This window comes from Tachypleus tridentatus, chromosome 12, assembly GCF_004210375.1.
Source record: "Tachypleus tridentatus isolate NWPU-2018 chromosome 12, ASM421037v1, whole genome shotgun sequence".
Lineage (NCBI taxonomy): Eukaryota > Metazoa > Arthropoda > Merostomata > Xiphosura > Limulidae > Tachypleus > Tachypleus tridentatus.
Genome location: NC_134836.1, coordinates 94,397,068 through 94,421,692, shown reverse-complemented (window position 1 = coordinate 94,421,692; position 24,625 = coordinate 94,397,068). Strand labels below are relative to the sequence as shown.

General features: G+C 33.9%; 1 protein-coding gene across 1 annotated transcript in view; it reads left to right on the top strand.

Moving 5' to 3' along the window:
• Positions 1-24,625, top strand: part of LOC143234039 (calcium-activated potassium channel slowpoke-like) — an 80,056-nt gene that overhangs the window by 32,763 nt on the left and 22,668 nt on the right. Inside the window, exons 6-17 of the mRNA XM_076471059.1 lie at positions 125-276; positions 3,796-3,963; positions 5,045-5,136; positions 7,728-7,838; positions 8,733-8,838; positions 9,873-10,025; positions 12,357-12,512; positions 16,826-16,938; positions 18,076-18,234; positions 21,602-21,678; positions 23,387-23,437; positions 23,926-23,952. Of these exons, the coding sequence (XP_076327174.1) occupies positions 125-276; positions 3,796-3,963; positions 5,045-5,136; positions 7,728-7,838; positions 8,733-8,838; positions 9,873-10,025; positions 12,357-12,512; positions 16,826-16,938; positions 18,076-18,234; positions 21,602-21,678; positions 23,387-23,437; positions 23,926-23,952 (1,365 nt within the window). The remainder of the gene's footprint in view (positions 1-124; positions 277-3,795; positions 3,964-5,044; positions 5,137-7,727; positions 7,839-8,732; positions 8,839-9,872; positions 10,026-12,356; positions 12,513-16,825; positions 16,939-18,075; positions 18,235-21,601; positions 21,679-23,386; positions 23,438-23,925; positions 23,953-24,625) is intronic.

Below are 24,625 nucleotides of genomic sequence, written 5' to 3'. Positions count from 1 at the left end.
ATTAAACATATCCCCCGCAATAACTGCATAAAATGAGAGTATAAGAAGAAAAAAATTCCTCCAGTGTTCAGTTTTGTGTTTGTTTTTAAAAATTTATTTCATTGTGGTTTGGACTTTTTTTTAGGTCTAAGGTTCTTAAGAGCGTTGCGGCTGATGTCGGTGCCTGATATTCTGCAGTACTTAAACGTACTAAAGACCAGTAGTTCCATTCGTTTGGCTCAGTTGATTTCCATCGTTATCAGCGTATGGTTAACTGCGGCGGGAATAATCCATCTGGTGAGTTCTCGTTTAAGCCAGTAAAATGTCACCTAATTTTTGTAAAGTATCAGAATTCTTGATGACGAAATCCACTTGAAATAAAAATGTATCTCAGAACGGCTGGTATGATTATTAACACTTTTACTAATAAGGAGAGAACAACGTTTCGACCTTTCTAGGTCATCTTCAGGTTAACAAAGACAACCTTGGAAGGCAGAAACGTTGTTCTCTGCTTATCAATAAAGTTAATACCCATACCATCCGTTTTGAGATATAAAATACCAGAAAATTCTCTGTTAATACAAATACACATTCAAACAGCTCAACATTAACTTTTGTAAACTGGGGATTTTGTTCGTTGTTTTAATAGATTGTTACCATTGTTATTTAGTGTTATGCATTTGAACGAACGTCCTTCTTTAATGTCTATATTCTTATAATGTAATCATACTCGAATAAACAACGTTTCAAATTGCCAGTCTTATTTATAGTTCTAGCTTTATCTTGCTCTGGTCAACACTGTTTCATTAGCACTGTTTAAACGGAACATGAATTATACATTATCATTGTAATGAAATATAATGACTACTATAACAAGCCTAAAGGGATGTTCTCGGAGGGAAGTTAACCTTCAGATAAAGATACAACGTAAATATATACATGTAATTATTTTACCTAATGGTTCTATTAAGCGTATTTTATAAATGTTTGAAAAGTATATAGGTTAAAGGTACTGCGATGTGTGACATGTGTTTAAAGTGTTTGTTAATCATAACCAAATTTGTTGACCAAATTTTATATAGACCTTATGGGCATCTAAAATGTGCGCCAAATTTTTACTTTCTGATAACATTATTAATTTTTTAAATGGTTTGATTGAGTTGATAACAATGTTGAGGGTTATTACGGAAATGTTTCTGCTAAACTTTATATGTGTGTTTGTGTTTTTAATTATAGCAAAGCCACATAGGGCTATCTGCTCAGCCCACCGAGGGGAATCGAACCCCCTGATTTTAGCAAACTTTATATAAAGCTTTTTTTTTTTAGAATGTGTTTGCATGACATCATCATACGCTTAACACGTAATCAACTTATATCGGGTTTCTTGTGGTCCAGCTTGATCAGGTGGCTAAAGCGTTTGATTCGTAATTGGAGAGTCGTGGGTTCGAATCCTCGTTATACCAAACATGCTCGTCCTTTCAGCCGTTGTGGCGTTATTACGTAACGATCAAACCTACTATTCGTCGGTAAAAGAGTAGCCCAAGAGTAGGAGGTAGGTGGTGATGATTAGCTGCCTTTCCTCCAGTCTTACACTGCTAAATTAGGGACGGCTAGCGCAGATAGCCCTCCTGTAGCTTTGCGCAAAATTCAGAAGCAAACAAATAAGGTTTTTTCGACAACATGACGTTATCGAACATTTATGACGTAATATTAAGACACACATTCCGAACTTATATTATTCTAGCTAAGTAGTAAATATAAACCTCTTGACGTCGTTCTACAAATGGCTGTACATTATCCCAAGCAACGACTTTGGCACTTTATATCAACACGACGTTCTGTCCACCTAAATTTTATTACACAATAGTTTTGATGCTTCTACTAAAATGTTGTAGACTTGTTGTTATGTGAAATTTTGTTACGTCAATTCGGATTTCTTTTATTTGTTTTCTCTGTGTTTTTTGCTATTTTTGTTAAAAGCAAAATAACTTATACATTGTAGTAAACATTGTACAACAGTTTGCTTTTTCATGTGTGCCTGGTAGGTTAGAGTGTTCTACTCGTAATATGAGGGTCGCGGGTTAGAATCCCCGTCATATTAGACATACTCGTCCTTTCAGCAGTGGGGCATTACATGTGACGATCAATCCTACTCTTCGTTGGTAAAAAAGTAACCGAAGAGTGGCGGTGGGTGGTAATGAGTAGTTGCCTTTCTTCCAATCTTACACTGCTAAATTAGAGACGTCTTGCGCAGATAGCTCTCGTGTAGTTTTTTGCGAGATTCAAAAAAGAAACAAACAATACAAACGTTTTACAAACTTAGAAACAATACTGACTTTACGTGTTTAATTGATTTTAGTTTTACTAGCTTATTACCTTAATTAATCTATTTATCATTAGAAGACCTATTCCTAGCATACACGGACATTATGAATATAAGTTTTATTCATTACATCAATGTATTTCTAAGCTCATTCTCTTGCATAATTTAGAATTATCGTTAGTAATATAGTGTCATACATTCAGAAACTTAATAGAAAATTTACATTACAGAGGTAGGAAAGGGTGCGTATCAAACTACATAACATTTTCAGCAAATGCCTTTCTAAACTGCTATGATTAACATAACACTGTTCGAGTGTGATAGTTGTGCGTAGTATTCTAAAAAAGGCCCAGCATGGCCAGGTGGGTTAAGACGTTCGACTCGTAATCTGAGGGTCGCGGGTTCGAATCCCCCTTGCATCAAACATGCTCCCCCTTTCAACTGTGGGGCGTTATAAAGTTACAGTGAATTCCACTGTTCGTTGGCAGTGGGTGGCGATGATTAGCTGCCTTCCCTCTAGTCTTACACTGCTAAATTAGGGACGACTAGCACAGATAACCCTCGTGTAGCTTTCCGCAAAATTCAAAAACAAACCTAAGTGTTGGTCTCGTGATTAAAAACTTATAGTAAAGAAATGTCTGATTTTTTCATACAGATGGTGAGTAGGAAACGAGACAAGATAGAGATACAACAATAAAAAAACAATTGATCTTTCAGATGCGTTAGAAATTGAATTAAATAACTTATATTTAAAGCCGACTTATTTTAACTATTCCCAACCTAAATAATGTAATAAAAACAGTTAAATAATTTTATTTGAGACGTATTTGTTTGATGTAGTTGTGTCGTAGGGAGAATGATATGTTAGTGGTTGTTAAAGACTTCTGTGTTAAACATATACAGTTGCATCAGTAGAAATCATTATTCACCGCTCATGCAACACGTACATATACATTATACACACATTGTTCAAATATACGCACAGAAAATGAAAATGACAGTTTGCAGTAGCTACAATTACACTTCTAGTTGGATTTAAAAATAAGTCATGTGGATTTTTCAATAACATTCTTTATTACAAAATATAAAAATAACACTAACTATGTAACGATAAGTCTTAAACACATCTGATATGTCTGAAACGTAGAAACTATTCGTTCTTCTGAAACAAAATCCTGTTTTTAAAGATGGTATGAAGTTAAATAAACATGCTACTTATCATAGTTCAACTTAGTATAACTGAAGCATGGATATATTAGTGTTAGACTTATCAGCAAATGAAATCTGCCCTGTAAAGCTGAGAAAAAACACAAAATAGGTGGCATAATAGTAAATAATAGTGTTTTTATTTTACAGTTCGAGAACTCTGGTGATCCCCCAGATTTTGACAATACTTGCAATCTATCATATTGGGAACGTGTGTACTTTCTTATTGTCACAAAGACCACGTAATAGATGGCATAACAGTAAACAATAGCGTTTTTATTTTGCAGTTGGAGAACTCTGGTGATCCCCTGGACTTTGACAATGCCCACAATCTATCTTATTGGGAATGTGTGTACTTTCTTATTGTCACGATGTCCACTGTGGGCTATGGTGATATCTTCTGTGAAACGACATTAGGCAGGGCGTTCATCGTCGTTTTTATCTTAGTAGGTTTGGTAAGTAAGTAAACAACATATGCTGTAAATTATTATTTAAGAAAAAGCTTAGTTTAGCAAATTAAATTTTTCCCTTTGATATATATAAAACTTAATATTGTAATACTTCTTGAAACAATGATTATTGTTTGCTGTTTACCCCTTTGTAATTATAATTGTTAGATAGTGTATGTAATACAACTAGAATTGCACAAATAAGATACAATAGAATTGCACAAATAAGATACAATAGAATTGCACAAATAAGATACAATAGAATTGCACAAATAAGCGAAGTTGTCTAAAATATTTCCACACTGTATATGATTTTTAATACAGGAAAACATTTTGTTTAGGTATAAAAAAAAGCTTTCCAAATTTCCGGTTCTATCAAAATTTTTTGTTTAATAGCTAACGTTGTTATTGCTACTTTGACACGTCTTTTCTCGGCCTCACTGAATTAGCTTTACATAAATACTTTATTGTTCCATATCGCTTTACGCTTTAGCCTGATAACACGTGAATAGGTTCAATAAGTTTTTTAATATATTTCATCATTGTCATATACACAGATTTTAAATATCTGTTAAATATTTTTTTATGAAACTAATAATTTTTTACGGCTTACAAACATGATCCATTTTGTACAATTTTTTGTTGTTTATTGTTCGAGAATCCTTATTTTTCAACAGACTGAATGTAAGTTAGTGAACACTCGCTTGGCTTAAAATTCATATACAACTCTTCATTTACCCTATTTGACTCTTTCACAGAGTTAAAATGTTTGCACATATATTCTATCGTTAATTTAATTACAGTGCCCCCCTAACTAAAGTTAGTTTTAATACTCTCAGCATGAAATGTCCTTGATAATTTTCTCCAATTATATAAACTTTTCACTATATTTCGAACTGCTAATTTTCAAAGTAAATTTTGGATTTTTTTTCTTAATCCTCTTAAGTTTGTTTTTGTGGGCTTTATGGTGACAACTCAATACTAGTCCCTGAATGTACCAATTAATTCAGCTTGTGAAACATAGGGTACCGTGAATGATGCTTGAAATTCTTTTCATTATTTGTTATCTTTTTTTTTATCCTCGTAGGCCGTCTTTGCCAGTTGCATTCCAGAAATTCTAGAATTAGTTGGGACTAGACACAAATATGGTGGTGAATACAGACGAGAGCATGGGAAAAGGTATACTCAGCCCCACCTATCCATCCTAGCTTGGCATGCACGTGTTTTGTGACGCTAGAGGGTGTACCAGTAAAACCAAAAACTGTTATATTTACAGGGTTTACTTCAAATCTGAATGTAGGCTAGCCAGTTATTAGCCATCACGTGAAACTAAATATTGTTATATTTACTAGGTTTACTTCAAATCTGAGTGTAGGCTCGCCAGTTATTAGCCATCACGTGAAACTAATGGCGGAATATTTTGCTTTATTTGGTCTTTCTTCACTCAGGAAGAACTATTTCATAAATATAATACAAAAGTTTGATTTTTTATTTAAATATAAACAATTTGAATAATATGCTTTTGTGTGTAAGTTAACATTTAACTGGCTGGTATACACAGTTTCTTACGTTGCTGGCTGTTTGATTTTTCACATGTCTTTAACAGAGTAATACGTCTGCCCAAAGTTCTATCATACTTCTGCTTCTGTATACTTATTTGCTTTTTGTTTGCAAACTCAAATTAGATGGAAATACTTATTGTAGCTGCTAACTGTAAGTATATTTCTGGGATCAGATGTATTAGAGTGTCAAATTGTTAACTGTGTTCTGCCATTACATAGGAAGCTGATGATCTCTTTGAGCTAAAACATTTTTTTTTTCTCTTTCACTTTTCTTTGCTTCTTTGCTTATGTGTGTGGTTAAACTTTATCTGCACAACCTGACATCTGTTTTGTGCACGTCACGTGATCGTCATTCGCTCAAATATAGGCAGTATTTGCTAGCTGTATTCCGGAAATCATCGACCTGATTGGCTCTCGACCAAAGTATGGCGGAACGTTTAAGTCCGAAAGGGGAAGAAGGTAATGTTATAATTTTGTCTTACTCCTGCTCCCTCTGGATGTATTTATCAGCCTCTTCAGGATGTTCACTTTTTAAAATAAGTAAGCTTAACCTGATATACTTACGGTGGAGATTTGTCATAAATTAACAAAAATAAATTAATCCTACTGTTTGGCAAGTTTTCAAAGGGAAGATATAATTCCTGTAATTTTTGGATAATGCAAAAATAATCGAAGATCTTTTTTCAAAACTTTTAAACTGAAACATCATCCGACATGGTCAAGCGCGTTAAGGCGTTCGACTCGTAATCCGAGGGTCGCGGGTTCGAATCCCGGTCGCACCAAACATGCTTGCCCTTTCGCACGTGGGGGCGTTATAATGTGACGGTTAATCCCACTATTCGTTGGTAAAAGAGTAGCCCAAGAGTTGGCGGTGAGTGGTGATGACTAGCTGCCTTCTTTCTTGTCTTACACTCCTAAATTAGGGACGGCTAGCGCAGATAGCCCTCGAGTAGCTTTGTGCGAAATTATCAACAAATTAAACTGAAACAAAATTAAATTAATTGAAAAAATCATATTTTTAAATACAAAAATATTAATTTTAATAAACAATTTAGTTTTTGTATCGATAACTTTCACTGCTTTCCATAATTTTGTGTTTCTCTCTGAAGAGCAAATTATTTCATTTTCATCAACAACCAGAGCATAACAATGTATTTCTAAATCTAAATTTTTTTTTTACATCTTCTACAACAAAAAATATTTAAATGGGTTTTTACAGCGGTGTTTTCCAAACTTTAAATAGGAGCGCGAAGTTTCCGTTGTGCCCCCTTTAAATCAAAATAATTTTCAGCAAAATCAACATTTTCTTTATCTGCTTTTATTTTTTTATGAAAAAAACGAATAAATACCAGAGCAAAAAAAACCTTTTGAGAACTAAGTGGTAGTTTAGTTACTTTATCGTTAGCTTCAATGTTTTTGTTTTTTCCGTCGTTCTTTTCGGAGGGCCGGTATGGCCAGGTACTTAAGGCGCTAGACTCGTAATCTGAGGGTCGCGAGTTCGAATCCCCGTCACACCAAATTGCTCGCCCTTTTTGCTATGGGCGCGTTATAATGTGACGGTCAATTTCACTATAAAAGAGTAGCACGTGAGTTGGGGTGGGTGATGATGAATAGCTACCTTTCCTGTAGTCTTACAACACTAAATTAGGGACGGCTAGCGCAGATAGTCCTCGTGTAGCTTCGCGCGAAATTCAAAACAAACAAAGAAATTTTTTTGGGGGTTGTCCGGATAAAAGACCACACCCATCCAGTCATCAGTACGCGACTTATAGTTTGGAAAACACTGTTTTACGTGCATCTAATGGTCTAAGCTATTTTATGTTATTCTGAAACGATAGAGATATCCTTTTTTCCGAACTACTTTAAACCCGACACTAATAAACGTCTTTTGACTGAAATTCATGGAAGACAGTCTACAGCCCGATTGATAAACTGGATTCAAATATTTCACTTGCCTTTAAAAACAATACTTGAAGCTTTACAAAGTTATACTGATAATTTATATGGGTCATATTTCGCAACTACATTAAGTTCTTGCGTGACACAAACGCTTATTATTCGTATAATGTGAGAAATTCTTTTATGTGAAAGTTCTGAATAATGACTAACAACTGAGTTCGTGCTCTTAATTTTGAATAAAAGCTATGCATTATAGCTAATGTTTTCCAGTTGTTACATCTTGCTAATTATTTTTTTCGTGACTTAAAGACACATCGTTGTATGCGGCCACATTACCTACGAATCGGTTTCACACTTTCTCAAAGATTTTCTTCACGAAGATCGCGAAGATGTGGATGTGGAAGTTGTATTTTTACACAGGTATTTTTTTAATGTTCAAATATAAAATCAATCGTGTCGTAAAAATTGTACTGACTTTTTTAATTTGAATGTTATCTGTGTTTTAATTATTTTAAGATACTAAAGCTAATGGAGTGATTGAATACGGACCAGCATGGCCAGGAGGTTAAGGCGCTCGACTCCTAATCCGAGGATTGCGGGTTCGAATCCCCGTCGCATCAAACTTGCTCGCCCTTTCAGCCGTTGGGGCGTATGATGTCTTCCTGAAAAAAAGAAAAAACAAAAAAAGTACAACTTGGAGTAGCGTCCTTAAATATATCAATATTAATAGCTGATAGGTTTAATTGTCAACAAATATGTTATAAACTGTACCCTCAGGTGATGGTTATTAATAAGAGTTTTGACCGGGTGAGTTAAGGCGTTCGACTCGTAATCTGAGGGTTGCAGATTCGAATTCCAGTCACACCAAACATACTCGCCCTTTCAGCCGCGGGGGCATTATAATGTGACGGTCGATCCCACTATTCGTTAGTAGAAGAGTAATCCAAGAGTCGGCGGTGGGCGGTGATGGCTAGCTGCCTTCCCTCTAGTCTTACACTGCAAAATTAAGAACGGCTAGCGCAGATTGCCCTCGAGTAGCTTGCGTGAAATTCAAACCAAAAACAAACTGATTGAATACGTCGTTACTTATTTGTTAATATTTCATTATGTCTGCTTAGTATATGTTGCTTTAGAATTTTATTTAAAATGTTTAAATAATTTTCTGTGATAATCATATTTTATACTTTAACTTCAACAGAAAATAGACGGAACAAATTTGCCAGAAAATGTGTTATTTTAATTATCTCCAATTTTTGTTAGTTAGAGATAAAAGATAGTGAAGTTTAGTCTTTGTTTCTACTGTTATAACTTTAGAAAACCGCCAGATTTAGAGCTCGAAGGTCTGATTAAAAGACACTTCACTACAGTGGAGTTTTTTCAAGGCACAGTTATGAATCCCATAGATCTCCAACGAGTAAAAGTAAGTAAATAAGAGAAATTATTATTTTGTTAAATTTTTATTCAAACAGAAATAAAGAAATAGAGCTAGCAAATCTAAACTTGCAATATTGACGTTTGTTATGATAAATATGTATGTATTGTTGTTCTAGGAATTCTCGGTTGCTTGTTATATTCTCAAATAAAATGTGTTCGCGAAATGTAGATATTTGTAATTAATATAATAAAGGCAAGAATATAGATTAACTATTCGTCATAACGTTCTCTGTTTAATTTATATTGACCCGTATTTAAGACGAGTAAAGGCAATATTTCTAAAGCAATTTGTTTGTCTAAAAAAATGAATTTGCCGATCATAAAAAAATGTGATCACGTATACCTAACACTAAATCCTTTATAAATAAGTAAATTTCGTTTTGTTCTGTGTAACAGACACCTTTAGCAAAGTAAATAACTAATTTTTGCTTGATTATGTACGAATTGAAACTCTTCCACTGTTAAGAGAGTTTCTAACTCCATTAATGAACTGACTCGGTCACGTAGTATTTTGTTTTGTTTTGTTTTTTTACCGTATTGAGAACATTTTTAAGTTGCACTTTCGTATATGTTTAAAGAGTTTGAGAAATACGGAAGACATTTTCAGGAGATTACATTAGACTCACTGAAACTGTGAGCCACGACTAAACCGAATAGGCTAACATCTACTTAAAATCACATTTTGTACAATCAATTTTTCATCAAATCTAGTTCTTTTTAAGACCGAACATAATAATTTCTAAACATGAGTGAATAATCAGCGTCATGATTTGCGAAAGAGGTAAGCCCTCTCCTATAGATGTAGTTCGCATTTTTTTAAAAAATTACATTGCCAATATAAATATGTGTATACGATACATAAATAAGTCACTTACAGTTTTCAGTGTTAATGATGTGTAATCTAATCACATAAGTAACATTAATGACCATCACAAAGCAATTCATAATTTAATTACGTACATTTAATAGGAAGAGGATTCGATACATTATATTAAAACAGTTAACGTATTCTGTTTTCAGGTTCATGATGCCGATGCTTGTCTGGTTTTGGCTAACAAATATTGTCTTGATCCTGATGCCGAAGATGCAGCGAACATCATGCGTGTGATTTCCATCAAAAACTATTCTGATGACATTAGGGTTATCATCCAGTTGATGCAGTATCATAACAAGGTAAAACATGGAAAAAAATGGAAACCAACTGTCTGTTCTTATCGTAACAAAATTCAATAACTAAAGTAACTTTACAAATATTCTGTATAGACAAAATAAACCCTTTCCATTTTCGCAAAACTCGTAGGTGGGGTACTCTTACTGTGAATTCAAGAATTAACGATTCACGTTCCTTTGTAGCAAAATCGCGCTCCGTACTTTGGTAACAGGGTTGCAATTTAAGAAGATGGTCGAATCCTACTATTCAACCACACAAGAGTTGGTTAATAGTGGCTGTGGGCCCTGTTGACTTACTTTTCCCCTCCATTTTTATTGTGTCTTTTCAAGATTAGGGATAATTTTATACGAAATTTCGGAACAAATAAAGCATTCTCAGTGCACTATAAGGTTTAAACAAAATTAGAAAAAAAAATTGACTTGCATCGAGTTCAAGAAATGTAACCTTTTCATATTCCTTACCAAGTGGATGATTTTCTACTTCTATCTATTTCAGATATGCAATCTATTCATATTTATGAAGCATATTTGGTTATTAAGTCATTACATTTATTCTTTATTTTATAATACTCTATTGAAACCCGAGATTAAAACAAAATTCAGGGTTCTGTGGTTCGAGTTTAGTCTCTTCATAGAAGAACTACATTACGACTATTAAATATTTTCAAAGAGTCTCTGGAGGGTTTGTAACTTTGTTTGTTTGTGTTTTTGAATTTCGTGCAAAGCTACACGAGGACTATATGCGCTATCCGACCCTAATTCGGCAGTGTAAGACTAGAGGGAAGGTAGCTAATCATCACCACCCAACATGAGGTTGGGCTACTCTTTTACCAACGAATAGTGGGATTCACTGTGACATTATAACGTCCACACGACTGATAGGGCGAACACGTTTGGTGTAACGGAGATTCGAACCCGTTCTCTTCAGATAACGAGTCGAGCACCTCAACCACCTGGCCATTCCGGGCCTTATAATTTTGTTATTATTATTGCATCATTGTGCAATGTTTAGTTTGTTTTATTTTATTCTGTTAGGTGGTTTATCAATATCTAGCACTTGATGATATGAGAATGACTAACATTTGTCATCTTATGCGAAGTAAACTCAGGGTCGTAGCCAGCACTAGAGTAAGAGATTCTTCGAAAAGAAATGTAGACTTTGCCTTGTACCCATCTAATTTAATTAAGTTATTTGCACACGAAAGCCAAGTACTTATTTAAAATTATCAGAAGATAATGGACCTCTTACACTCTTTGAAATACTTGGGTGGTTATTCACTCTACTTCCTTATCACCAACAACTCGCACCTCCCTGCTGAACCGTCGTCTGATCTGACGAATCTCAATTTGTGCTGTTACATGCAGATGGTAGGGTACGAATATGGCGTAAACAGCATGAATCCATGGATTCAACCTGCCTTGTGTCAACGGTACAGGCTGCTTGTTGTGGTGCAATGGTGTGTGGAATGTTTTATTGGCACACATTAGGCCCCTTAATACCAGTTGAGCATCATTTGAGTGCTACAGCGTACCTGATCATTGTTTCTGACCGTGTGCATCCCTTTATGTCCACAGTTTACCCATTTTTACAACGGCTAATTCCAGCAGGATAATGCGCCATGTCACAAAGTATGCATCATCTCAAGCTGGTTTCACGAACATGACAGTGACTTCAGTGTACTCCAATGGCCTGCACAACCCCCAGATCTCAATCCAATACAGCATCTTTGGGATGAGGTGGAACGGGAGGCTCGTAGCATGAATGTGTGGGTCGACAAATCTGCAAGAACTGCGTTGATTCCATCCAGTCATCATGAACCAAAATTCCTAAGGAATGTTTTCAGCACTTTTTTGAATCCATGCCGTGAAGAATTCAGATTGTTGTAGAGGCAAAAATCTGTTCTACCCTGTACTAGATAGGTGTACCTGATCACTGAGTGTATATCACGAAACCAAAACATTTAGCTCAACATTTTCATGAACCTTCCCAAACAGGAATCTACCCCTGTAATTGTTCAATTTATTTTTATGGTTACGTTTATATATTTAAAAAGTTTTTTTAGATTTTTTTTTCTATATCATAGCGTTCCTCACATGAATAGAGCAAGCAGTTCTTTCTTTTATCTGCTTTATAATGTCTTTGTTCAAAGTATAAATAATTCAGTAAAATGAAATTCAAGACTGTTTGACACACTTTCAGCTTGTGACTAAAACTTAACATCCAAAATAACATCATTGAATGTGTATAATGGTACATTGTTCTCTAACATATGTGTAGTAACTAATATGACGCTTTATTCCTCAAACTTTATATCCTAAATTTTCAATTGGTAGGCTTACCTCTTGAACATCCCCAGTTGGAACTGGAAGCGTGGTGATGACGTCATCTGCGTTTCGGAGTTGAAACTGGGCTTCATTGCACAAAGTTGTTTAGCTCCGGGCTTTTCGACGATGATGGCAAATTTATTTGCTATGCGCTCTTATAAAACGGTCAGTTTATATTTAGCTCTTAGTGTTTTTTTTTAGTTTAAAAATGAGAAAAAGAAATTACCAGTTTCATAAAGCCTACTGATAAACTGTGTAAGAGATAACATTAAAAATATGTTTAATGTTTTATTGATTAAAGCAATATTATATATATATATATACATATGTATAAAGAACATTTTTATAGTATAAGAACACGTTAGCCAATATGTTAAAATTATGGCCAAATATACCATTACGAGCAACGATTAATTGATTAGTTAATGTAATCTGTTCAGTTTTAAATCGTGTAACTGCTTCACGTATTCGTAAAATCCGTTTCATCATCGTTTTTAGCTATAATTTCAACCCTTTAGAATAATTTATGCAAACTAAACTTCAATAATTAAAGAACATTAATCTAAACTTGTAAGTCTTTATTACCTGTGAGATGTAAGGACATTTAATGTTGTTTAAAATATTTCTTAATTCAAAATTACTTCAGTTGGTAGGTAATTAAAAGTTTAAGAATGTCATATCTATGCATTTATTATTTAAATATATTCATATATGTATTAATATAATGAGTAATATACGTGTTTAGTTCCTAACTTCAATTGCTTATTAAGTTTGTTTTGGTTCAGGAATCATTTTAACTGTAGGAAACTTTGCAGTACGATGAAATACTTTAGGGTCAATAATGCTATAACTAAAGCAATTTTCTGATCCGTTTTGTTTAGTGGAAAGTGTATAAAATCAAAAATTGTTTTGTAGTTAATATACAAGTACACAAAATGCCACCATTCTGAAATAATATAGTTAATTTTACACAAAATGTGGATTTTCAGCCTTTATTTCTTAAAATAAACATTGTTTTGGTGCAATAGATGTATCTGTGAAGGTTTCTGATAAAATTTTGTTTTACGTTTAAACATGGTAATATTCATGGTTTCTGTCAATGTCTTTACTCTTAGGGGATTTTGTAAAATGACCACTGACGGTTCTTCAATGCAGTGAATTAATATTCGCAAAGATAATAAAACCTTATTTTCAGTTTTGTACTCTGTAATACCAATCACGTTTTCTATCACATCAAATAATGTAAAAATGTTTTGACTTAAAAGCTGTTTCACTGTGGGACATACCAACGAGATCAAATATTTCAATGTTGATTGCAATTAGTTTACCGGCGACAGACAATATATATTTCCTTTTCTTACTAACTTAATTACATTTACCTAATTAATTACGGAACTTAAACCTAAAACACCAAACAGAAAAAATAACCAAACAACATGAGAGAATCCTCAATAGCCTCGGCTATTATTACATCTCATAGTGATCAAAAGATGGAGCTATAAAATAAACGTTTGTATTAAAAAAAATACTCTATAAGCAGCGGCTAAAATCTAATATATCGTTTTCAACTACCAAATACCAATACACATAAAATTATGAAAATCATCAAATCACCTTCCATTAATACTATTTATTCTTATGTTTTTTTTTTAATATTCTTCCCATTCTAACGTATTATCGTATGTTTCTTAAACTGCCATGCTTTTGTGTGTGTGTGTGCTGTCCGTATGCCACCTTCACAAATTTATTCTTTCTTTTCACTCTGCAATTTCAAAATATTTTCTTTGCGTACACTTCCTAATCATATGCCGGCTTAGCATGGCCAGGTGGTTAAGGTACTCGACTCGTAATACAAAGGTCGTAGGTTCGAATCCCCGTCCCACCAAACATGCCGTGGAGGAATTATAATGTGGCGGTCAATCTCACTATTCGTAGGTAAAAGAGTAGCCCATGAGTTGGCGGTGATGACTAGTTGCCTTCTCCATAGTCATACACTACTAAATTAAGGCCGACTAGTGCAGATAGTCCTCGAGTAGCTTTCCGCGAAATTCAAAACAGACCAACAAACCCTGCAATTTTTCTCTCCCCCAGTGGCTCAACGATATGTGTCTAGTCATATAACCGTAAAAATCAGGGTTTGATACCCGTGGTGGGCACAGAACAGATCGCTAAGTGTTTGAATTTATGCTTAAGTACAAACAAATCAACTTTCGTTTTTGTATCTTGGCGAAGCTCTCTTAAATGGACTAAAAAACTAGTCCACAAGCTTTGACTTGCAAGATTTTTTAACAAATCAGAATACTACGTTTGTTTCAAGGATATTCTACAGTGGATAAGGAAAAGGATTCCAAACTAGTAACCAGATTAGAAGATAACAGTTGTGCTTTACTTCATACAGGGCGCCCCGGAAAAATCTAGGACATTGAGATACATATTTACATATTGTTTAATATCTTGGCTTGATTACCTATTAGGTCACTTTAAAATCAGGCGATTTTTTGTTTGTTGTTAAGCGCAAAGCTACACAATGGGCTATCTGTACTGTGCTCACAATGGGCATCAAAACCCGGTCTTCAGCTTAGGTGCTAAGAATGTAATTGAAAAAAAATCGTAATTTTACCGTGAAATTAAGTGGAAATGGTGTTTTTTTTATTTAATCGTGTTGGTAGAACAAAAATATATTCAATATATATGGGAAAGACATATTCTAAAATAAATAGCTTCGAACACTTAAAGTGTCTTGTAACTGCTATGTATAATAATAATGCATAAAACTTGCTGTACACAAGATGGTTGGTTTTACTGATGTAAAAAACTAAATATACCTTGAATAAGACAAGATCTTTCAAAGACAACTAGATCCATAGCATCTACAGTACAGAGTATGTAAAGTATTTGGAGTTGTTTTTTATCATTCATTGTACCGAACTTTATTTATATGATTTAAAGAATAAGTAACATTAATACAATTAATTTATTCTTTGAATTATTGAGCAGATAATTTATATAAACTGACAGTATATTCTGTCATTCATTTCAATATTTGTTATTAATCTATATCAGTTTCGGAGAAATCCACTCTCTGATAAACGTAGTATAACTTAATATCAAATGATGAATCGTATGATAGAGTTGGGTTCATATTTATTTTTAGTTACTTAAAGAAAAGGTTGGAAAATTAAGGCATTTTACCGCATTTAATGTTTTTTTCTTTTGCTTATACCTCAGAACTGTGAACAGTTCTTATGTACCAAAATAAATAAAAAGAATTCCGTACTTAAAAATATTTGTTGAATGTAAGATAAATGTGTAGATAATCATCTTTTGAATGTGACAATATTATTGTTTAAATAATCACATATTGCTGAGGGCTATCTTCTCCCATTTTTATGTTTCTGAACTTTCCAGCGTAAGGTGTCGCTGGAGAACTATTTAGGTTTGTGCAAATGTATTCTCTAGTAAAATTCATCTTGTAGAAATTTAGAAACATCTGCACATTGTGTTTTACCTATTTGTAGTTATGGAATAACCAAGTGACGCATGTGATGACTAAATATTGGAAAAGTTTACCTTGAACCTGTTATGTTAAGTGTATAGTAATTAACTCAGTATTATAAAGAGCTTCTTCAGGACTCGTTTTCATGAGAAAGCTCAAAACAATGAGAGAAACATATTGCCTTTTGTCTTGTTTAATAAAAATAAATAAATTTCTGTTTACCATATTGTTCTTCATTGTGTTCATTCTTTTTTCATTGAGATCAGAAATTCAGTTTAATTCTGCAATGCGGAATCTGTCAGACCTCTGGTTACAGCGGTCACTATATTTATCCGAAATCTATCAGCGTACCTGAAAATATTATACTGTACTGTACATCATCTGTTGCAAATACTGGAAAACATTTAGAATTGAATTTGCCATCATTGAATAAGATCCTTTCTTATTTTTTTTTTTTTTATATTACTTATTTATTAGATTGTTTAATAGGACCTTGCTGCATTTCTTAGATATAGTTTCCAAATGTTATAGTGAATACCAAGTCTACCTTCCGTTAATGTTTCAGTAATTAACAATAATACGCTAATTGAAAGTCTTTATGAAAGAACTTTAAAAATCGCAGACCCTTTTTTAACCGCGATTAAAAAAACTTAGACTGTGGCTACATATTCCTGGTCGAGCGGGTAATTTTATGAATGAAACTTTTCTAAGTTAGGAATCAAAATATCATATAAAATTTAAGTTTCGTTTTTAAGCTTTTCAGTGACATAATTCCTGCTCTTATACCAAGTAGTTGATTGATAGTATTAACATCCTTAAAACGTCGATTTGTATTTCTGTTTTTTAGTTACTGTTCTTTATTTAGTATCTTTATCGCAGGAGATGTGGGTACCTTACATATGAAAAGTTGATGTAATATTATTGCAGGTGTGATATGGTATCTAGGATATCTTACTTACAGTGAACATTTTGCATTCTATAGTCTCCAGACATGGCTTCGTGGCAGAACGACTACATGTGTGGAACAGGTATGGAAATATACACTGAGAATCTTTCGTCATCTTTCTCTGGTATGAGTTTTCCTCAAGCTGCTGAGTGAGTATTTTAAACTTTTGTGGAACTTTTAACTGTTTTAACAACAAGACAGACTTTTCAATCAGATATTAAGGTATTTCTAATACTCTTATTTGCCTTCTCATAATTCTTATACTATTGATAATTATCTTCCTGATGGAACGTTCTTATCCAGTTTTGAGTTTAATCTTTTAATAACCAACTTTTTTTTCTTGTATGTGTAAACTATTTTCGTCGCGTCCTCTAGCGAGTATTAAACTTACTGTAATATAAGACAATTTCCATTTGCCAAAAACATGAACACAAATACTCAATTTATAATTATTCGTCACAAAATTTTCATGTTCCTATCTACATGTTTTAACTACCTATACAGTAAGTCGAATACATACCTATTATTACATCTGGAACATTTAGGTGATTCTGCTAGCATTAAAAAATGCTTACATTAAATTCCACAGTATGGATTATAAATTTAACTATTAATACTAGTCATGTTCTTGTATTATGTATAATTTTATCATCAGAAACTGAGCCAGTATTTGTTGTTGAAAACCATAAGCTTATGTAAAAAAATCCTAAAAGCTATAATGAGCATCCAAACTGGTCTGCTTACCACTTTCACGTTATAGTCTACACACTGTGCATCTTAGTCTGTAAATTGTAAACGTTTTGTTGTCCATACACATTGTGTATACATTTCATAACTTTCGTGTTGTTTCTATCGCATGTCCTTCATATTCAGCATTTTGTAGTCTTTATAATGTTAATATTTCACAGTAGACATTGTTGCAATAATGTAAACAGAAGAGGAACTTAACGGCGAAGTCTTATTGTTGGAGAGTGCAGTGGGATGCCAGTTCGCAACAAAATGTTATTTTCACTGAAAATGTTACATTCACACATAATGTAATTGCAACTGAAAATGTTGCATTCTGGCAGTATCTAAGGGTGTTTTTACACCTTTTAAACAATTTTTAAACAATATATGAGTGCACGTTAAAGGATGCGACCACACCCACTGCCCACAAACGTGTACATTTTACAGCCTACATCCAGTGTACATTACATGACTTACATACTCTTTACATTTATATAGTCTACACCCTGTTTTCATTTTTATGGATGCGTACTGTTATAATACCTATTTATTTCTAGGTTGTGTTTTGTTACTTTAAAACTTCTACTTCTGGCTATCGAACTACCCACCGAAGATGGATCATGTTACAAGATTAGAATTAATCCAAAGAAGAAGGTCAAGATTAAACCCAACACCCAGGGATTTTTTATAGCACAGTCAGCTGATGAAGTTAAAAGGTATAGCTATTGTACTATGCAAGCATAGTACATGTTTTTAAACTTCTTCCTGCATATTATTCTGTAAACTTTTAATGCCGAACGTTGGTCAAGGTGGTATCTATGTTTTATTCACCGCAGTTACCTACTATACTGGGCTATTCATCCATGTCATTACGCATGCCTTCTCGTGGGAAAGATTTCTGTAAAGTAGAAAATAGTATGTGAAAGTGGATCTTTTTCCCTGGTGGGTCAAGTACTACCTTAAAGATACAACCTTTGTTATTTTGCGATGTGAATCCAATGTGAGTAGCGTACGTGTTGTGAGAAAAAAACGGCATACATAACGGATAGGTAATGTTATATTTTCTCAGTTTGGAACGTGTTTTCTTACTTTTTCATCAGAGTGGTTGCTGTAAATTCCATTAAAGGAGCCGTCCTCAGTTTACATACTTACTTTTGGTTTTTTATTAAATAAACTGTGTCACCCTGCGTTCAGTCTCTCTCATTTTCCACAACTCTGAATAACGCTTTCTGACGAACGTCCTGTTATTCTACGGATCCTGTTCGATTACACTAAGGAAAATCCCTTTACCTGAAAGTAACGACACAAGCAATTCTATCTCTAATTACACTGTGCAACAAATTTCAGGTTCAAAAAAAGTACAAGTTAAGTAAGACTTGTTTCTGGGTCAAAAAATTGTCCTGATTCTGAATCTGACCTTTATTCCTCCAGATTAGGCACCGTTTTCCTGTACCATGAACCATATGTTTTATAATATACTGCAAAATATCGCGTTTTGAACACAACATTGCAAATACTGAAAGTTACAAAAACAAAACAAAACTTTGTGTTGTATAACAAAACATTTATTGGTTATGAATTAAAAACACACACCTGTCAGTTTAAACAACTTTTGTTCTTCTAAGCCTCTTGTGTGGAGTGTGATCTTCTTTTTTATACCCCAGTAGTAGTCTGCCAACATGCCAGGGTTCCATTTTCCTTTAAATCGTCGCTCCATCACTGAAATATCCTGATGGAATCTCTCGCCATGTTCATCACTCACATCACCAAGATTTTCCGCAAAAAAATCCAAATGAGAGTGGAGCACATGAACTTTTAGAGACATGTTACATCCAATATCATGATAATGACTCAGCAGATCATTCACAACTTGCACATAGTCTTCTGAACGATGATTCCCCAGGAAGTTATCACAAACTTTCTTGAATGACTCAAAGGCAAGCTTCTCTTTTCTCTTGAGATGTGTGATGAAGGTTTCATCAAGTACAATTTTTCGAATTTGGGGACCTATGAAGATACCTTCTTTAATTTTAGCTTGACAACTTCTCTGCAAGATATGCAAATGTGGAGGATTCCTTGTCCAAGGCTTTCACAAATTGCTTAAACAAACCAAGTTTAATATGCAAAGGTGGTAAAAGAATTCTATCACTTTTCACAAGTGGTTTGTGCATGATGTTGTGTTTTCCTTGCTCAATTTCATCTCGGATCGGCCAATCCTTGCGTACATAATGTTCAGTTCTTGCTCTGTAGTTCCATAAGCACAGGAAGCAGCAAAATTTAGTATAGCCAAGCTGAAGGCCAGTAAGCATGGCCACAACCTTGAAATCTGCACAAATATGCCAGTTATGGTCATCATACTGTATGCTTGTTAGAATTGCTTTCAGATTTTCATATGATTCTTTCATGGTTGTGCTATAAGCTATGGGAACAGAAGGCAGAGTGTTACCATTTATATGCAAAAACGGCTCGTTTGGGTTGAAAAGATATTTTACATAGAAGAGCGAACAACATTTCGACCTTTTTCGGTCATCGTCAGGCTCTTCTATGTAAAATATTTTCTCAACCCAAACGAGCCGTTTTTGCATATAAATGTCTCAACAAGTGGGTTTCTCGACATCACTGATTATAGTGTTACCATTGTTTAGCAGAACAGCTTTGATGCTGTCCTTGGATGCATTTATGCAAAGTCGCCAGTTGGTGTTATCATATGGTATTTCCAGTTGCTCAAAAAGTTCAGTGATGTCATTACAAAAGCATAAATCATTCTTCATGGTGAATAATGCAAGCAGATCCTCTGTACGTTTCCTGTACAGTGTTATCTTCACTCCTTTCTCAAGAAGATTACGTTCTTGAAGCCTTGATGCCAGAAACTCACTTTTGTCTTTGGTTAAATAGAGATCCTTGCACAAGTCATTTAGAGCCTCTTGAGAAAATGGCATTGGTTTATTCTCGCTTTCTGGATGATTGGGCTCCACATATTCACCACTGGAATGTTCATTTGCACTGCTGGAACTCTGCATTTCTTGATCTGGAGGTTTGGGCACAGGTAAATTTTCTGAGTGCCCTACTGGGCACATTGCTGATTGAAATTTGGGTAAACAATGTGTTTCTTTTTCTTTGCTGTAGTACAGCCTGTAAAGTCTTGCTGACAGACATAGTAATCATTAGAGTGATCTTTCTGCTCACGCCAAATCTTTGGCACACCAAACTTCATGTGAACATTTTTTTCTGCATACCAGGCACTCAATGTCTTCACATATGTAAGGCAACACACATGAAGAGCCCATGACTTGTCCTGGTCTCCTAAGTCACAAACAAAGTACGCCTTGTACATTTTCTTGATATGGCGTGTAATACTGCGCTTTTCTTTAGCAAAAGTTAATTCCCCACATAGGTAACAGAATCTGTTTGGATCATTTTTGCACTGTCTTGCACTCATTGTTGAAAACAAATAAAATCTGAAAGAAAAAAATAAATAACATTAAACACAAGCTTTGAAGTATAAAGTATTAAGTGATAAACTCAATTAAATATAAGCACACAATAATAAACCGGAAAATATGATTTCAAACTGTGCTGTGCTATTTATCATATCACATTGTAGGTGTTACTAAGATTGGTCTCTAGCCCTGGGTTGAAAACCATTTTACAATGCGGTAGAGAATTTTATTTAATAATAATGACAAAAAGGGTATACAGTGACAATTCTGCAAAAACCATGCCTAATTCAACAAAAAGAAGGCCAGAAATGGATTTCCTATGTCATTTTGCATATAAAAATGGCCACAGATCTCTTGTACTTTTTTGAGTGTTGCACAGTGTTATCTGGTGTTCAGTAGTAAACGTATGTTTTACGCATTTTGTCACCAATGGTTATTGGAACAGATAGTGTTTAAGTGAATTGCTTAAACATAGCTAAATGATATTGCACTAATAGTTTAAGAAACTAACTTACAGTTATAGTTGTTTTGCGTCGAAGATATTTGAACTATTTTTGGTTATTAGCGAACCTTAATCGTTCCGAGCACCCCCCAGCGGGATAATAATTTTGATTACATGTATTAACTAAAAGTCAATTTTCAGGGCATGGTACTACTGTAAAAACTGCCATGAAGACATTAAGGATGAAAAGCTGATCAAGAAATGCAAATGTAAAAATTGTAAGTGCTTTGAATGGTCGTCGTGTTTTGTGCTTTTGTCAACCCTCACACTGGATGACTCTTCTCCTTGCGTAAACTGTCTGAAATAAACTCTCTCTTTCACGCATAGCATTTCTACGTTTTCCTCACACTTTTGTCTTTTTCTCCTCTTCCAAGCTTAACCCTAAATAAAAGAATGAATATACGTAACCATTTGTTGTGTGTTTTTTAAAATGTCTTAACTGTTACCGTCACCTGCACTGTTTCGTTACCTTGTGGAACATGTCCTATTATGAACTTTGTAGGCTTGATTATTCAGTATATCAACGGTGAATCTTCTTTCAGAGCAATGACAAGAAAAAGCTAAACTATGGCATTGTTTATAAAGAAACACAAATTTATCGATTGTACATTTTTCGTATTCGAATTGTAGCCCCCCAGTGGCTCAGCGGTATGTCTGCGGACTTACAACACTAAAAACCGGGTTTCGATACCCGTGGTGGGCAGAACACAGATAGCCCATTGAGTAGCTTTGTGCTTAATTCAAAACAACAACAACAATCGAATTGTAATATGTTTTCGCACGTAATGAAAATACAACTAATTGTGCAAACCGCTTTCTAAACTTGCACGACAAACTGCATCAGCTGAGCATTAAATAATACAAACTGATCTGGTGTTTAATCACGTAATTAGTACTCGAACACTTACATAGATAATTTAACTAGTGATTCCATCTCTCCATAGACTTTTAACGCAATATAACTTCAACATTATTCAAAAGCACGAGCTACTAACAAGTAACACAGTAACAGTGTGACATAGAACAGAAAATTGATAATTTAGATTTTCCTTCCTTAAATCCTTTGCTATTAAACCATGATTTAATTTTCTGCGTGACGGAATGCTTTAATATCATTATTACTTAACGTAAACTGGTAACAGTAAAACCTCGCCTGGCTGGGACATTATGAAATCATCATAGGATAAAAACATCACAGGGTGACATCTCTGTGTCGAGTTACCACTGATTAATCGAAGAAAATCCGCTGTATTTCTAATGACTATCAGGTATTTAGTTTGTGATATAGTATTTATAATTGTATGTACAATAGAACAATACGAGTCACGATACGTCGATTGTTTCGTAAAGAATGCGCCATTTGACTTTTTTCGATTAAATATTGTAACTTCAAATTATTTAATGATTTTGATTATATTATAAGTGTTCAGCTTCTGTTTTGCTATTACAGTAAGGAAACTCACTTAATGAACACTTTTTACAAGTATGGATGCAACTATTAAGAAATGCTAATTTATTTGGGCTGTGTTTCTCTGGCAAATACTTCTAAAATATTTGGAATAATTTTAAAATACAAATATTTCGTTTTCTCCAGTACGTTATTATACAATAACAAAGAAAATATATTATTCATAAGTAGATAATTATTTCCTGCTAAAATGTGTAAGTATATTAAATTGAGCTAAAAAGCATTATTACAAAAACAGACAATATAAAATGGTGATAAAAACACTTGCTAATTCACTTAAAGCATTTTTTTAATAAGCAAGTTATTAAATGAAAGAAAATGCGCTAAGTTTCTGCTCGTATTTGTTTCAAAACGTGGAGAGTACAACTCATTGCGAGTGTTTAGTTTCGTGAATAAATTTCTTTTTTAGGTATATCGTATTCCTTACTAACTACTTTATCTACATTTTACCGTTACAGTGGCTCTATTTCGAAAAGGAGTGCGGGCTGTCCAGGTCGTTGGTAGAGCAAGTACGTATAGAGATTCTCTCTTTTTCTTGTTATCACGCGCTGGTTTCCAAATTTAAGGTACAACCTGGTAAATACACAATACCGTGTACTCTTAAATAAAGTTTAGATCCACAATAACTGAACAGCACCAAATATTTTACGTAAATACATGGTTCGACACTAACTTTTCTTCCTCATTCCAACGTTACTGTGGATCCAGATTTTATTTTAAACAAATTATTTAAGATGATCATAGAAAATTTGCTCTTTAGGTTCTGATCAATATCTTTCGATCATGGTTTATTTTAAATTTTGCAAAAGCAAGTACTGCTACATCTAAAACTGATTAAAAGAACTGTATCATTCTTGTTCGAAATGTTTAAGTAACAAATGGTAAGACAGTTGAGAAATTAGTAATAAAAATTAATATAATTTTAGAAATAAGTTTTCAGTAAATAAAAGTTAATACTTATTTCTTTAATTCGTTCTGTTTTTAATATTTTTTTCAGGGATGCCCTTGAACCTCAAATCATCAGGTGCGTAATTCGTATGTTTTTTCTAAGGTCATCCTCATATAAGGATTAATTTAAATATTTTACTTTCTTTAATACATCTGTTAGTCCATACTTCATCCGTCAGTAGATTTAGTATATACAGTAAATATCCCTCCTACCATTATAAAAAAATATATGTAGTTAACAAGAGGTAATCCTTATGAACCTCTAAAGCAACACGTCAGGAATATGTGTATTCTTGTACTACGAACGTGTCACCACCATAGAACCTGAAGATTGCAACCTTATTCAGGCTCTTAATTTAATTATGTTAAGTACGTTAATATTTAAAAATACAAACAAAACAGTCTGTAAGCAGTTGTATTTTACGCTTTAAATATAATATTGTAAACTGCTTAAAACATATTTATTTGTAACAACTCAAGTTACCTAGTAAATATTGTTACATTTTAATAATTTCCGTCTTATTTTTCTTAAAACTCGAAGAAAGCTCTCGAGTAGCTTTGTGAGAAATTTAGCAACTTTTTTTTTTAATTTCGCGCAAAGTTACACGATGGTTATCTGCGCTAGCCGTCCCTAATTTAGTAGTGTAAGACTAAAGGGAAGGCAACTAGTCATCACCACCAACCGCCAACTCTTGGGCTACTCTTTTTCAACGAATAGACGAATAGAGGGATTGACCGTCACATTAGAG